At 34.6% G+C, this 14,194-nt stretch overlaps 1 protein-coding gene across 2 annotated transcripts in view; it reads left to right on the top strand.

Moving 5' to 3' along the window:
- The window catches only part of MMRN1 (multimerin 1), a 62,945-nt gene that overhangs the window by 29,304 nt on the left and 19,447 nt on the right, over positions 1 to 14,194 (top strand). Inside the window, exons 4-5 of one of the 2 annotated variants that reach the window (XM_065907510.1) lie at positions 6,780 to 6,881; positions 8,225 to 8,395. In XM_065907510.1, coding sequence (XP_065763582.1) covers positions 6,780 to 6,881; positions 8,225 to 8,395 — 273 coding nt within the window. Of the gene's footprint in view, positions 1 to 6,779; positions 6,882 to 8,221; positions 8,396 to 14,194 lie in introns of both variants that reach the window. The other variant, XM_065907509.1, reaches the window with a different exon arrangement.

Here is a 14,194-nt window from a genome sequence, read left to right as displayed (position 1 = left end):
CATCCAGACCCAGGGATCAAACCTGGGTCTCCCACATTGCAGGCAGATTCTTTACCATCTGAGACTTTCTGAAAGCTTTCTTTATTTAATTCTCTTCTCCCATTTTCTTATTCTAAAGTTTTTTCTTATCTTTTTAATTCTAATTTGCTGATTTGCTCTAGTATGTCACTTACTATTCTCTCATTGGCAATGCAATAACATTTTTCCAGATTACATGAATGAAACTTACTTGAAATTCTTTTGATGCTAAGGTGAATAGAAAATTACACTTAAAAAAAAAAAGAAAGAAAATTACACTTAAATTCTTCCTATACACCTCCTTTCTGTTCTTGACCCTTTACCTCTTATCTAGGTTTGTTTTCACTTTTTGCACATTCAGGATCTGGCCTGGAGTGAGTGGCAAAGAGACAACCATAATTGGATGAAGTATTCTGCCTCAAATAGAACCCAGCACACGTAGAATACCCTTCACTTCCTCTTGTGTGAGTGTGTGTGTGTGCTTGTGTGTGTACGACTCTCTTTTTGCTGGTACTTTCCAAATCAGGAACATTCAATGAAATGGAATGTTACAATCTCCACATCAAATATGTAAGATTTAATACTTTGTAAAGAGAAGAGACCCGATTTCATTAAAATATGATAATGCAATATAAAATAATGCCTTATAATTTGTAGTGAAAACTTTTAACATTATATTTTAAACCCTTGGGAATGTACTGTGTAAAACGTTATTGCAATTTTTATTGAGGTTGCTTCACTTTAGTCAGGGTCATGAGTGCCTCAATTAATCTGCCTCTTGATTATGTGATGGGGTGGCAAGGGTCAGGGGTCATATTCAAAAACTTGACAACTAATTTGGTATCAATTAATATATGTCAATATAAAAATCAAAAATTAAGAATATTACTTTATTTTCTTAAGTTACTCCTGGAGGAGGAAATGGCAAACCATTCCAGTGCATATGTTACTTATATTATAAAAATATATACAAAGTAATTTAAATCATAACACAAATCAGTCATTATATTATTCAAATAAATTCTAAGCAATTTATTAATTTCTTTAAATTATTGATGTGCTCTTTTTTTATATATGGATGACATCAGCTAATTGATGTCCCCATCAGAGATATGTTTTAATATAGGTAACTGCCTCGATCTGTTTTAAAGACTTCTCCATCAGATTTAGAGCCATGAGTGACATGAAATCTCAGTAAGTTTATAGTTTCTTTTAACATCAATGGTATTGCCACGCCACTGAATTATGTACTAGACACCACTGAGTTAACAGTGACTGCATTATGTTTTTTCAGTATTTCTGTGCGTATTTTTAAATATTCAATATATTTATTATTAACTAAATCATAAAAATTCTTATAGGAATGTCCTATTTAATCAATTCATCTGCTGCTGCTTCTACTAAGTCACTTCAGTTGTGTCCGACTCTGTGCGACCCCATAGACAGCAGCCCACCAGGCTCCCCCATCCCTGGGATTCTCCAGGCAAGAACACTGGAGTGGGTTGCCATTGCCTTCTCCAATGCATGAAAGTGAAAAGTGAAAGTGAAGTCACTCAGAGCTCTGCAAACATTTGATCAAATTTAGGGCATCATAAATCAAGGCGCTTAAACATTACACTTTTGAGTTTTGTCATAAAAATTTCATTTTCACATAAGCTATTAGAAAATCTGTATTTTATCATGTAATTTCTCCCTTATTAATTTTTGTGTTAAGTAGTATCTGTAAACATTTTTCATATCTAAAATATCTTTTATCATTTTTCAAGTTATTTTCAGTTTAAAAGGAAAATAATTTTTTCCTTATACAGTTAAAAAATATTTAGAATGTCATTTATGAAAACCAATTCTCCTTTTCTTTTCTGTAAAAAAAAAGCTTGTTTTCCAAACGTTAAACATAAAACTGATCTGAATATCATGATGATGTTAAAAGTTCTAATTTTTTCTAAAATTCTTATTTTATTGAATTTTACTAACATATTTGATAAAGTGTTTTTGAAGCTTTTTATTTCAAAGGCTTTTACTTTATTTGAAAATTTTTATTATTACAAAAGCTTATTTCATGAAACTAATTGGTGGGCACTAGTGGTAAAGAACCCACCTTCCAGTGCAGGAGGCATAAGACATATGGGTTCCATCTCTGGGTTGGGAAGATCCCCTGGAGAAGAAGTGGCAACCCACTCCAGTATTCTTGCCTGGAGGATCCATGGACAGAGGAGCCTGGCAGGCTACAGTCCATAGGGTCTCAGAGAGTCAGACACGACTGAAGTGACTTAGCACACATGCAATTTCATAAAGTTCTTTAATATTTTTCTCTTGATCACAAATTAATTTTAACAGAAATTAAATGCCATTGAAGACAAAAAAGTCTAGTAATTTTTAATAATACAAATTTAGATCATTATTTGAAACCAACATTTCATATTAAGTAAAAACTGATGGACTTCCATGGTTGTTGAGTGGTAAAGAACACACCTGCCAATGCAGGAAAGGAGGGTTTGATCCCAGGGTCAGTAAGATCCCCTGGAGAAGGGAATGGCAACCCACTGCAGTATTCTTGCCTGGAAAATTCCATGAACAAATGAGTTGGACACAACTTAAGGAATAAAAAACAACAAAACAGTTCACTAATTTTTATTGAAAATCAAGTTGATTTTATTTCAAAAATACAGATTATATTTTAAAATATAATTTATTTTGTATATTGATTTGTTATTTTTGATTTTGATATCTTATATATCAAAAGATGTTCCAGACTGATATTTGCATTTTATCATTAGACAATTCAGGACTAGTTTCATTTTGATAACATTTCTATTTTTTCTAAGGTTCAAAAAATTTCACACTCATGATATCCAAAAGAAATACTTTGAAAATTTAAACTTTTGTCTCCTTTCCAGTGTTTTTAATAATTTATTATAAATTATTTAATAATATTTAGCAAAATCTATGTATTGAGAACAATTAGTATGTACTAGAAAGTAAACTAAAGTAAGCACCAAACAATTTAGAAATTCTATCTACTATATAAATCACACCTAATAAGAAACTGTGTGTGTGCGTGCTCAGTTGTATCCGACTGCAACCCCATGGACTGTAACCCACCAGGCTGCTCTCTCTGTCCATGGGATTTTCCAGGCAAGAAACCTGGAGTGGGTTGCCATTTCCTTCTCCAAAATAAGAAACTGATGTCTGTGAAAAAGTCGATGTAGCGTGTCAATTAAGGAATCTGCCTTAAACTAATGAATCTGCCTGCAATGCAGAAGGCTTGGGTTTGATCCCTGGGTCAGAAAGATCCTCTGGAGAAGAGAATGGCAAGCCACTCTGGTATTCTTACCTGGAGAATCCCACGGACAGAGGAGCCTGGAGGGCTACAGTTGGTGGGGTCCCAAAGAGTCAGACATGACTCAGCGACTACTGCTACTACTGTGTAGTGAATAAAACGGACCCAACAAATTGCTAGTTATGAAAACAATTCTCAGATGTTATAAAGGAATTCCATTTATCATGTATCCTAAACGATAAATCTTTTATCACACATACACAATTAACTTGGAATAATTTAATATTGCAATTTTTAAACTAAGTTTATCAGTTATTGTTATTTAAATTGTATCCAACTCTTTTGCAACCCCATGGACTGTAGCTTACCAGGCTCCTCTGTCCATGGGATTTCCCAGGCAAGAATACTGGAGCGGGTAGCCATTTCCTTCTCCAGGGTATCTTCCTGACCTAGGGATCAAAACCATGTCTCCTGCATTGGTAGGCAGATTCTTTACCACTGAGCCACTAGGCAGGTGCTTATCAGTGATTACACTTTATCATAATATATTTGCCAGTGTCTGCAATGCTGGAGACCCGGGTTCGATCCCTGGGTCGGGAAGATCCCCTGGAGAAGGAAATGGCGACCCACGCCAGTACTCTTGCCTGGAAAATCCCATGGACAGAGGAGCCTGGTAGGCTGTAGTCCATGGGGTCGCAAAGAGTTGGACACGACTGAGCGACTTTACTTACTTTGCCATAGCTGTATTTCAATATTTTAATAATTGCTAGGTCACATTGGTGCATACTGACTAAATACAATTCTGGAGTTAGGGCTTTGTGGGATGTTACCAGATAAGAGTGAGGTGCTATAGCCTAGGCTTTGAGTGGAAAGACCCTTTTATTTCTGAGACATACTGAAATTGTCAGTGGGCTCTAGATTTGATTGCTGGGTAGGTAGCTCAAACACTTCACATGCACACAGTTAGGAATCTCTCTTCGAGGATTGTGTGTGTTAACACTAAGAATAGTATTATCTATAGTAGGGAATGGGAACTGTGAAAACCACCCTCCACATCCACCTCACTTCATTGACTCCTTATAAAGATCTGCTTGTCTATGGAATGGGAGGAGACTAAAGGTTTTTATTCACTTATTAAATCAAGTGTTTAACATGTGCTCTTGTTATTAACAAAGCTAGTGGTTGTTTAAAATTTCCGAAGATCAATCCAATTGCACTCTGGATTGCAATTTTTAACTTAAAAACATCTGGTGTTTTCTGAAAAAAGAAAAATCTGGTACTTTATGGCTTATAACATTGACTTTATTTATTAGAATTAGAAAATTTTGAAATTTGTTCTAAATTAATGGTTCTTAACCTTGGTCTTGCATTGAAATCCCCTGCAGAGTTTAAAGAACTATATATACACATTCTCAATTCCCCAGAACAGAGTTACAATTCATAATCTTCAGATGGGGCAAGGAAGATGGACAGAATGTTGACACTTAGTTTCGAAGTTAACAATCACTTCTGATTTCCATCCATGACAAAAAACTACTAGTTTAAAGAAATGTTAAGAAAAAAGAAGAAAAGCAAGAACATAATGTGCTTTAAAAGTTAATGATAGAAAAATAAATTTGAAGAGCATCCTTTTTTGTATGCCACAAAATATGTGGTCTTCGTTTTTATCATAATTACACATTGCTTCCCAACAAAACCTTCTACCTACCAGGTTGTGGTAGGCATTTCAATGCACCAGTTCTTTTTATCCTCCTATGATCTGGCTCAGGAAGGTTAGCAGTAAAAAAATGAAAAGACCATTTGTTCATTTTGCTAAACCCACCTTTTCCTTTTGCTATAAATACAAGTCTATATCCTGAACAGTCTTCCACTGCTAAGACGAACAGGTAAGGTAGTGAGGTGGAAAGTTGCTAAGAATGATTTATCTTGATAGATGGATTTAATCCCAGTGATTCACAAACTTCAGTGTGCATTGGAATCAGCTGGAGAGCTTGTTAAAGCACAGAAGTTGTGCCCAAAAGTTGTATTTTTATAACTCCTAGGTGATGCTGATACTGCTGATTTAGGGACCCTGGTTTAAAAACCAACACTTTACTCTTTAGTAACACTCTTAAGTAGATAGATTTTAGCTGCCAAGAAAATACTTTATTACATCTAAGAAGGTATCTTGATTTTAAAAATTATACAATTATTTAACATATATTTCTATAAATTAATTTGAATTGGGGCTATAATAATTTTACTGCTAGGATCTAGCATAAAGTTAATACTCTTCACCACCTACCATAGCTCCCAAATACATATACTTTTCCCCAAGCTACAGATTGCCTTCTTCCACCAAATAAATAAAAAATTATCCTGGACTATTTATTATGCAGTGGAGAGAAGAAAATCAAAACAAAAACTCTGGACATGAATGGAGATTCATTAATTTAGCTCAGTGCCCTAAAGAAAGCAATGCAAAATTTAGTTCAACAATAGAGACTAAGTCAAAATTAGTGCCAAATATGTATACTTTCTATGGAGTAGAGATGATTTAGTATTATTGTCATAGCAACATATCCCTATGGAGCATAATTAACATATGCCAGAAGTGCAGTTTCATTGGTACATAATTTCACATGGGAAGAAGAAGTCAGACACCAAACACTTGTTTTCTCATGTCTGATATTCAGACCTCAATGAATAAATTTGTTCATTAGAAGTATGCAAATTACTGACATATATTACTTGATGTGTTCAATATTTTTAATAAATCTTCCATCTAAATTGTTTTCCCCAGTAAAAAATTATATTCCCATTTAAAATATTGTTGATTCATGGGGAAAAAGAAGCAATTCTTTAAGAGAATAAATTTATTTTATAAGAATTTCTATTTTTCTGAAATTTCACTGATTTTACTGCTTGATCCCCTTTAGACATGCCCTGTAATGGTTTACTTTTACTTACAGTGTTTCTGTTTTGAACCTATGTATTTCTTAAAAATCTGGGGAAAATCCATTTAAGTGGCACTATTAAGCAAATATTCTCTTAGTAAAGCACTTGTAGCTCTCCCTTACTTTCAAGTGGCCACCAGTTGGAAATTGCTTTGTTAAACAAGATGTCTTCAAGACAATCCACTTAGAAAGCTGCTACAGCTTTTAACACAGCTTAGTTTAAGGGCCCCTCAATTATACTGGCAGTATACATCACCAGTTTACACAGCTTCCCCAAACTATCATCCATTTTCAATTACAAGGAAACCGGAATAATTTTACTTTTTTCAAAGAGAGCTAGAATCTTGCACTTCCAGCACCAATGTGGTAGCACATCACCCTGTGGATGGGGGCAGAGCCGCTCACTCTGCAATCATGCTGGACCATGACCATCATGCTTCAGTAAATGGGAAAATGCACGATAGCCACATTGCTTCTTAGGACTGGAAAAAAGTGAGGCCAACCCAGTGCTTAACTCTCTCTCTTCTCTTTTTGTTTCTATCCAGCCCAGGAACAACAGCAGCTGATACACAGCAAACAGGCTGAAAGTCACGCGGCTGTTGGCAGAGGAACATTGGAGCAGCAGCAGCAAGACTGTGGTGACCCAGGTCACAGACTGTAATTTCTGTAGTCCCCAACCCAGTCATTGTCAGCTCTTTTCATGAAGACTTACAAACAACACCTCACTTGCCTGTCAAATGTTTGATGCTGGCACATTAGCATACCTCTTGACCCTTTCTACTGCTGCTGTGTATTCGGTGAAGCTGAGTGAGCTGCCAGTTGCCAGCATGAAGGGAACATGTGGAATTGTTGGAGCTCTCTGCACAGACACAGAAGGGAATAGAAATGCTGTCACACTAGGTTGTAAGGAATTCACAGGTTTTCAAATTAAATCACACTATTGTCCTCCAAAGAGTACAATTATGGAAGAACTTTGGCAAGGATGGAAGGACTTGATCATTTTAAAGTAGCTAAGTAGCCTCTCTTCCCTTGTTTGATAAGAGATTACCAAGGCGTGTTGGTCACAGACTAGAGCAAAGAATTGTGGCTCAGAATCAATAAGAATACCATGTTGATCTAAAGTTGGCATGTCACATACTTTCTCATCTTTCTAATCATAAATATTTCACCATTCCTTTTAGATCTCTTTAGAAACATAAAGTTGGTCACTGCTAAAAACATCTATATTTGGCATATATCTAGTCATACAAAACAAGGCACTCAAATTGAGGAATCTGATGTAAGGGAATCTCTTTAAGAATTCAGGTGAATATAGCTTATAAACTGTACTCGATTTTTGTTAATGGGTCAAACTTCAGTATTTTCACAAAATACAATGAAACCCTCCTTGAATTATTGAAATCACATGTAAAATTATGGAAAGTATCATTGCTTTATAAAGTGATTCTAACCAAATTCTGAATCTCTTTATCTCTCATTAAAGAATACCTCAGTAAATAAAAAATTATCAGAATATAGATACAAACTACATATATATGTAGTATATGCATATGTAGGTGTATATATGTAGTATGCATGCACATGTATATGTATATATAAAAAGTTACACTTCTTCAATTTTGGAGCATTGGATTTGAAAGCAGAAGATGATACATTAGCTTGGTAACCTCAAGCAAGTTATTTTAGTTTTCTGACTCAATTTCCTCATCTATTGAAAATATAACAGACACTTTAAGAAAAGAGAGACTGAAAATTCTGGGCAAAATTAAAACATTTTAGACTTCTAAGATATTGGAATGCTTTTTACAAATTTCTTCCCCTAAATAGTATAAAATTTAGGATGCCATTTGCCAAGTGTATATAATCTATATTTTCAAGTATGAAGTGCAAACACGGTATCTGAATTACCACTCAATCTATCATGAGATTTGAATGGTTTTAAATATGAATTTTTAAATGTTTCCTATTTTCTTATCTTACATATCAGCAGTGACACAAAAGATGACTGACCAGATGAACTACCAGGCAATGAAACTAACCCTTCTGCAGAAGAAGATTGACAATATTTCTTTGGTCGTGAGTGATGTAAGGAGCACGTATTCCTCACTAGAAGAGAAATTCAATGAAGACAAAGGCAGGGAATTTCAATCTTTTCTAAAAGGTAAATGTAAATTATTCATTTAGTTGAGACAGAAGGCAAATGACTCACTTATCTCTTCTCACATCATTTTAAGATCTTCTCTTTAGATTGGGAGGTAGAGAAGTCTAAAACAGATTTTGCGGGGAATAAGATACTTTTAAATCCCTTAATTTCTGAAATAATTGGAAACATATAAATATATTTTTACTAATACAGACAAATCTTTGAATATTTCATCTGACCTACTGACATTATGTACCCAGTTATAGCCTTATTTGTATTTCTTTATAGGTAAAAGGAGCTATACTTGATCTGCTTCCATTGTGTTTTCCAGTTCAAGATAAAGATGAGGTCAAGGGATGCTTATCAAGGCACATAGATCCATGATTGTCTCAATATTGATGAAGATATTGAGGATAAATCTAAAATATATTATTACCCCAGAAACTATCTAGCTCGTGGAATATAATCAATAAAATATATTCTAAATTCCATCAGGTCATTATTCATAGAAATCTGGGTCATTTTTGCCTGAATTTTTTGCTCTTGAAACAGCAGTCTCTGTTCCTTTCTGGAGGATCTGCAGGATAATCCATTTCCTGTTCATTTGAGTTGTTAGAATTCATTTTCTTGCAGTTGTAGGATTGAGGGTCCATTCTCTTGATGACTAAGCTTGTTCTCAGCTTTTAGGGGCTCCTCCACTTCTTGGCTCATGGTCTCCTTCCTCCATTTGCAAAAGCCAACTCAACAGCTGTTGAGTCCTCATGGAAGCTCTCAGACCCACTCTTCTGCCTTCTTCCTCATTAAGGACACATATGATTACATTGGACCCATCTGGATAATCCAGGATAATCTCCTCATTTCAAAGTTCTTAACCTTAATCATATCTGTCAAGATGCCATGGAAGGTAACATATTCACAAGTTCAGGCAATTAGGGACTGAACATCTTAGGGGCAGCAGCATTCTGCCTACCAGAGAGTTTTATGTATAGTGAGTAATTGGTATGGTAGCAATACAATAGCACCCCTTGATAATTTCAATAAATCCAATCTAAGGGGATCAGGGAAGGCTTCTACCAAGAAAAACCAAGTCAACTGATAAGTAGTGGATCAGGAGGAGTTAATTTGGCAAAGAGATTTCAGGCAGGCCATAGATTTTCTAGACAAATTTTGGTTACTAGGAGCATCTCAATTCACTAGGTTTATTGTATGTTTCCAGGTTTCAGGATTACTTGTCCCTTTCACTTTATTTTGTACATAAAAAATATTCACTGTGCATCCCATTTCTACCACTCATGTTATTTTTTTTCCTCTATTTTATGTGGTTCACAAATAAAAGAAATAAAAAGGTGAAGATTTCCATATCATTTATTAGTACAGAGCCATCATTACTTATTCAGTGATGTAAATTATTAGTGCTATTAACCAACTGAAAGAAAGACTCTGTCTTACATTTCTGGTATGTTCCCTATGGCTAAAACTCATAGCAAGCATGAGAAAGGAATAAATTTTCCCTGAAGTGATAGCTTAAGAAAGAAGTTAAATAGGAACAGTACACAATCAACTATAAACATCGTAATAAAATTTGTTTAGCAAAATTTAGTTATCATAACCTGAGAGAATTAGGCCTGTCAACAGCCTTTTGTGAACCTACTAACAAAACTTCTGGCCCTAACACAACAAAAATATGCCCTCATAGTAACAACAGTCCCTCTTCAATCAATTCAGTCACTCAGTCATGTCTGACTCATTGAGACCCCATGAATTACAGCACGCCAGGCCTCCCTGTCCATCACCAACTCCCGGAGTCCACCCAAACCCATGTCCATCAAGTTAATGATGCCATCCAACCATCCCATCCTCTGTTGTCCCCTTCTCCACCTGCCCTCAATCCTTCCCAGCATCAGGGTCTTTTCAAATGAGTCAACTCTTCGCATCAGTTGGCCAAAAGTATTGGAGTTTCAGCTTCAGCATCAGCCCTTCCAATGAATATTCAGGACTGATCTCCTTTAGGGTGGACTGGTTAGATCTCCTTGCAGTCCAAGGGTCTCTCAAGAGTCTTCTCCAACACTGCAGTTCATAAGCATCAATTCTTTGACATTCAACTTTCTTTATGGCCCAACTCTCACATCCATATATGACTACTGGAAAAATCATAGCTTTGACCAGGCGGACCTTTGTTGGCAAAGTAATGTCTCTGTATTTTTAATATGCTGTCTAGGTTGGTCATAACTTTCCTTCCAAGGAGTAAGCGTCTTTTAATTTCATTGCTACAATCACCATCTGCAGTGATTTTGGAGCCCAGAAAAATAAAATCAGTCACTGTTTCCCCATCTATCTGCCAGGAAGTGATAGGAGGCATTAATTGTGAGCTGAGCCCAGTCGGTTAAAAGAACCAGAGGGCTTGCAGTTAATGAATGTTCATACAGGGAACAAGAGCTAAATTCACCCCCAAGGTACTGCACTTTCCCAGCAAAACCATGACCCTTCTCTCACTTACACTACATCAGACCAAGCAGCACTGCTTTATCTGCTAGGAGCTGGAGAAACTATTTAAAATCAAATGCCCCAACACCTTAAGAGTTATCCAAGTGTTATGAATAGGCCATGCATTCACAGCCACAGGAGGGACAAGCCTAGGTATCTGATATCAGATATATCTGTTAAGTCACCATATACAATACCAAATTGTTTAGGAAGTAGTAGAACATGGAGTCACATGAAACAAAATCAAATACACTTAAAATGATGTGCTCACTCAAATATTGACATAAGGCGTTTTAACCTATTTTTGCAAAAGTTAGATTCTTGCACAGGTGTTTCTATAGTAACAAATTACATGAATATTATCTGAAGAGCTTGTTTTCTTGAAACAAGTTTTTAAAGCTAATAATCCGATTACTTTTCAAACACTAGCTATAATTTTTACCCTTTAGCCAATGCGGTTTTCCATTAAAATTTTAAAGCATAAATTGTTACTTTTATTGTTTATTTTTTTTATAATTACTTTATTCAGGATTCTATACTGAATTTTATACCTATTTACAGTGTTTTCACCTATTTTCATTCTTTTCCTGATTTTCAGATCATGCTGCTTTCCCCTTTAAAAATCCATTGTTATTGTTGCTATTGTTTACAATTAATAAATTCAGTTACACTTAAGTTTTATTTTACCTTGTCAATCTTGAAAAACATTTTAAAGCCAAAATCATTAGGTTATAAATTTCAGAGAAGTTTGATTCCTAACCTTAATTGTGTTTCATCTAGTTGTTACCATGAGAATTAAAGATAATTTTAACTAACGGAAAATGACTAAATGATCTTATATAAAGTGCCATAAAAATATCTTTTCTATTAAGTGGTGCCTTACACTCAGTGAAGCTACCGTATTCTGTTTTAAATGTCATAAATCTCATTGACCAAATTTCATTTTCTATGAAGCATCTAGAATATACTCAAAGAAGGTTTGTTGTATAAATGAGTGATGTGTCAAACGCAAAGTAAAATTTTAAAAATAAAAATACTTTATTTTTTTTGTTAACATTAAAATCATTTCTATTTTTATTTTATTTTTTATTTTTTTTAATTTATTTTTTTTTATTAGTTGGAGGCTAATTACTTCACAGCACTTCAGTGGGTTTTGTCATACATTGATATGAATCAGCCATAGAGTTACATGTATTCCCCATCCCGATAAAAAAATAAAAATACTTTAAAAACTGTCTTGGTATAATTGTTCATGTTAGTAAGTGCAAAAGCTAGACTGTTTCAGTATAATTTATCTTAATTGCAGCTATTCAATCTTTTCTAATAAACTTAGCCTTTCTTTAGTATTTTGGTGCTGTGTGTCACTGATTACTATTTCATACTTCACATGCTTTTTTTTTCTATTATATACAAGTTGATTTTCACTTACTTATAGTTTTTAGACTAAGTTTATTTCAGTTTCCAATAGGTTTAGAAATGTAAATTTTGTGCTCTAAAAATCTTAGACCTTAAAAGATCTATTAACAACATTCATCTTTAGTGTTTAGACTCCCTAAGGAAGTATTTATCCATTCACAGCTTTGTCTTTGTATCACATGAATTATCCAGTATCAAGATGCTTAAGCAATACATCATTCCATTTGGTATAATTGCTCTTTCACAATATGCTTTATGTAAGTCTATCAAGCAACTTAAACACTTTTGAAAACTTGCTTACAAAATAGAGACATGTAGAGACTATATATTTTTATTCGCTAATCACCTTTCTTGAATAGACTTCATAGTAGCCATAACTTGTTTCAATACTACATTGTGCAGACCTTCAATTTAAAATGATTTGTTATATGTTGCCTGTATTTTGCATTATAAATGTTGGCTACTTGTATTTGAATGGACATATCTTTCATTTATATCTATTTCATTGCCACATCTTATAAATATGCCTCAAGTATGTTTTAGTTTTTCCACTTTGTTTTTGTATGTAACTGGTTTGTCTGTTTTTACTTTTTAAAAATATTTATTTCCTGTTTTAAATGATTCTGAATAGTTCAAGAGTTTTTTCCTCTTTTCCCTTTTTTTTTAATGCTGCTTTTTGAATGTCCATAATTCTGGCTTGTGATCAATCTGTTCTTTCTAAAAGGGAGGTATTAGTATGTAGTTTATTAATGGCAAGTTTCCTCTCCCCTTTTTGTTAAGCATTAATGTAATGATATTGTAAATTAACTATACTTCAATAAAAAAATTAAAGAATTATCAAAATAAAAATAAATAAATAAAATCACCTAAAAAAGAATTAATATCATGTTATGATAGGTCATGTATATCTTAAATTTCTGTCTTTGTTTGACTTAGTTTTGTGGTTCCCCAAACATCTCATTATTTTTATTTCATTGTTGTTATGAACTATTGTTGAATTTTGTGATTATTACTTCATATTGCTCCTCATTTGGGAACCTCATGAAATTTCTTTCTGCAGTCAACACATTAAGTTTTAGAAGCACAAATACAAGCTCTGAAACCTAACTACAGTTGACCCTTTATCAACATAGGTTTGAATCTCCTAGGCCCACTTACATAAGCATAAACAGAGATTTTTCAGTAGTAAATACTACAGTGCCTCACAATCCACAGTCAGTTGGTCGAATCTAAGGATGTGGAGCTGTGGATTCAGACATCTGTTTTTTAGTCACTCAGTCATGTCCAACTCCTTTGTGACCCCATGGACTGTAGCACGTCAGGATTTCCCAGCCAAGAATACTGGAGTGAGTTGCCATTTCCTTTTCCAGGAGGTCTTCCTGACCTAGGGATCAAGCCCATGTTTCCTGTTTTGGCAGGCGGGTCCTTTTACCACTGAGCCACCAGAGATTCAGAGGAACCTCGGATATAACGGAGGGCCACTGCAGATAATATGTGGAGTTTTGGCTGTGCAAAGGGCTGGTGCCCCAATCCCTGCTTTGTTCAAGGGTCAACTGTACTAGGAAGCTAATAAACAGTCATGAGCTAACACCAGGTACTAAGGCAGAAAGCCCCAAACTGTTTATTTTCATATAAAACTAAGGCTAGAATCGTTGCATACAAGGATCTGTTAACTGAAGTCCATAGTATTTCCTTCATGTCTTTTTGTCCAGAGAAACTTAGTTCTATAATTCTAGTGTGTACTAACTGCAACTGATTTTTTCCCCTCATACTTACCAATTAAGAAGTGATCACCTTTTAGGAATGCCAGTAATTTTTTAAAATTTCATAAGCAAATGTAGTCAAGAAATATTTTTATCATTTCATGTCATTAATGTTTAGTCTCAAACTTTTACCTTTTTAGAGATATAAAGAGTT

The sequence above is a fragment of the Muntiacus reevesi genome, chromosome 16, assembly GCF_963930625.1.
Source record: "Muntiacus reevesi chromosome 16, mMunRee1.1, whole genome shotgun sequence".
Classification (NCBI taxonomy): Eukaryota; Metazoa; Chordata; class Mammalia; order Artiodactyla; family Cervidae; genus Muntiacus; species Muntiacus reevesi.
Note: the sequence above shows the minus strand (reverse complement) of the source record. Positions and strands in the feature narration are given on the sequence as shown.